Consider the following 3071-nt stretch of genomic DNA (forward strand, 5'->3'; position numbering starts at 1 on the left):
TTTGGCAAAGTTTCATCTTTCTAATGCGTAAGTGCTCCGAGTTAGACCACCCCCATCACGTTTTGATTAAATCATTGTTTACCCATGCCTTAATTTACCTGAGTGATCCAAAGTTAATTAAAAAAGTTTAATACCACTTGCTTTTGATGTCTTTCTTCTTGTCGGTGGTCCTTAAAGTAAAAGATTTGAGAAATAGCGGTTGAGAGTATCCTTTTAGTGAAATTTTACTGAATTCTTCTTGAAATAGTCACGACCCCAGAGAGCAAGTTGAGCAGTTCCTTGACTTCAAGCTAAAAGTCGGTTTAAAACATTTTCTGTACAATTATTGATGATCCGCATACCCGTCTTATTCAAGAACACGGAAATATCCAGTTTTTCTGTGTCATTGGCATAAATAATTTATTTGAAAATTAACAGTATTTTTTCTTTGCAATAAAGGATTATTTACATGATAAGCCGGATGTAATAAAAAAAGTACACAACAAATTTGCAAGTGCATGATTTTTATTTTCTTCCCCAAAACATCGGGGTTTTTCTTTGGAACAAGCAAACAAAAAGGAAAGATTATTAACTCTAACGCTAAGATACTTACCTAGACACTGCGCTTAATTCTTTTGCTAGAATGAACCTTTCAATTTATTTATCCCTCTCCTGAATTCACGGAATACCTTCTTAACTTAAAATAACTTATTACTTTGCAAGAGTGGTACACAATTCTACAAGAAAATTGTAATTATAGTACATGATTAAAACCGCTGGAATTAAAAAAATATGACTAAAGCAAATCAGCAGGTTTTGTAATAAACAAATAGGTAAATATGCTGCATTTCCACATAAAGATCAAATATAATATACCCTTCAGTCATTGGGAGCTCCATTCTAAAGACTTTGAAGCTTGCTGCCGCTGAGAATCGCACCCCGTCGGCGGTACTCGTGCCAGCTGTTAGGAAGTAAATCTTCGCTGCCTACCTTCAGCTTGAAATTTGGCCAATTAACCCTGCTTTGACTTAAAAGGAAACGAAAATCGAAAGGAATTATCTTTCTTCAATGCAAACGAGCAGCTGTGCTGTTAAGTCAAATGAGAAAACGTGATCTAGCATTAAGCCGTAGCCATGTATAACAAAACAAGTTGTTTTTCATTGGACAACTTGGACCTTCGTTGTTGTTTTGCTGAGGCGGCCGAAATGAAGTACAAGACTTATTTTTCCATTATTTTCGCAAGCAGCATCGTTTTCCTTATTTTGTCCCCCGTGGCAGTGGTGGGAAATGCATTGATTTTGGCAGCGATTTGGAAAAGGACATTTCAGAGGACGTGGCTTTACGTTCTTCTTAGTGGTTTGGCGCTCAGTGATTTTTGCATAGGACTCATTGTTCAACCATTACTGGCTCTTTGTTATTTTCTGTTTCTTGACGAGTCAGGTGTAGTAGACGCTCAAAAACACTTAAATGCCTATATCATCATAACTTATGTTGGGCTCATGAGCGGAACATTCTTTTCCAATGTCGAATTAATTCTTATAACACTGTTGTCCATTGAACGCTGGCTACATATGAGCAGACGGTCCTTAATGATGACACCTCACCGCCGTTGCGTTGCAGTCACTTTATTACTAGTCGTTCCAGCTTTTTTTGTAGTGTCAAATGTTGTGCAGCAATTGAGGCGTGGAAGGTTAGGTGTGGCTTTAACTATTATCAATGTTGTGGTTATAGTGCTCTGCTACTTGATTACGTCATTTGCTTACTACAAACTCTACCGAATAATTCGTCAGCACCAGCAACAAGTTCAAGGGAACCAATCTTCTCAAAATTTTGGACAACCGGCAATAAACTTGGCTAAATACAAGAGGTCTGTCAAGTCTATGTTATACATTTTTGCTTTATTTTCTGTCACTTTAACTCCGGTCGTCGGAGGGATGGCTTTTTTGTTAAGCAGAGCCGAGAATCTTTCTTGCCTGGAAGCAATTGCAGTGTTTTATGTTTCTCTATCGATTTGCTTCTTATCTTCATCTCTTAATCCAGCTATTTATTTATGGAGAATGAATGAAGTGCGTGAAGGAGTTAAGAGTTTGTTTTGGGCAAATGTCTAAAAACGAAACTATGTTTATTCGAGGACTGAAATCGATGGTTTTGCTTTTCATATTGAGAATAATCTCGGGTTCAAAAGTCGGAAACAGAAATCATGGTCGTATTCGTCCAATTATGTGGTAAATGTTGTGCAGACACGCTTTAACACGCTGCGCGTTTTTGGCAATTCTCGTCCTCTCCAACGTCGTACATCGCAGAGAAAACTATGCGAGCAATTGTAGCTGGCTACGATGTACCTTCTGGTCCAATTCTGGAGCATTTTACACAAATGTAGCGCCATACGACTTGAATATGTTGCCGAGCTCTTCATGGGCCTACAGCAAAACAAGCGTAATTTGCATCGACTACAAAAGAAGACCGACGATTGCTTTCTTGACACGTTCCGGCATTAGACGACACTGCCAGCCATGCGTATATTATCCAAACACCGTGGCTACATTCCACGTGCCCCTGGAGGGAGATCTGGTATTCAAGCTCAACCCCCCCCCAAGGGACAATTTTTCGCACTTTACCGGTTCAGCACAAAAGCCGCTTAGACCCAGGGTTTCCCGATCATGTCGCAACACAGGAAACCTTGTCTCGGTACCCTGTGTCCCGCAAAACAGCTTTGGCCGGCTGCACACGCCTATGACTCTCAGCCTGGTAAACGTGCGTTTGGTTAGCCCTAAAAATGCTGATCTCCTGGAGCTTATTTGTGATATGAAATCTGATGTTATTTGTCTGACTGAAACTTGGCTTACACCAGATGATGTTGCAGCTAGGAGCCAGGCCACCCCGTCCTGTTACGCGCTGCTGGACCAGCCTCGCATAGGTCGAAAAGGCGGTGGTCTTGCTATCTTCTATATGGATAACCTATCAGTCAGTCGTGTGCGTGGTGGCGAGGAACCTTCATTTGAATACCTTGAGAGCGTTATTAAGTATGAGAAATTTCGGGTCAGAGTTGTCAACATATACCGTCTGCCCTACTCAGAGACACATCCTGCGAC

General features: G+C 40.6%; 1 protein-coding gene across 1 annotated transcript; it reads left to right on the forward strand.

The window, feature by feature from the left end:
- Positions 1–1039: 1039 nt before the first annotated feature.
- LOC138027436 (high-affinity lysophosphatidic acid receptor-like) lies at positions 1040–2212 on the forward strand. The gene has a single exon (XM_068875005.1). The coding sequence runs from the start codon at positions 1113–1115 to the stop codon at positions 2085–2087; it is 975 nt and encodes a 324-aa protein (XP_068731106.1). The 5' UTR covers positions 1040–1112; the 3' UTR covers positions 2088–2212.
- Positions 2213–3071: the final 859 nt, after the last annotated feature.

The sequence above is a fragment of the Montipora capricornis genome, chromosome 12, assembly GCF_036669925.1.
Source record: "Montipora capricornis isolate CH-2021 chromosome 12, ASM3666992v2, whole genome shotgun sequence".
Taxonomy (NCBI): domain Eukaryota; kingdom Metazoa; phylum Cnidaria; class Anthozoa; order Scleractinia; family Acroporidae; genus Montipora; species Montipora capricornis.

Coding starts and splice junctions, on each gene's coding strand:
- LOC138027436 (XM_068875005.1), top strand. CDS start 1,113: ATGTATAACAAAACAAGTTGTTTTTCATTGGACAACTTGGACCTTCGT.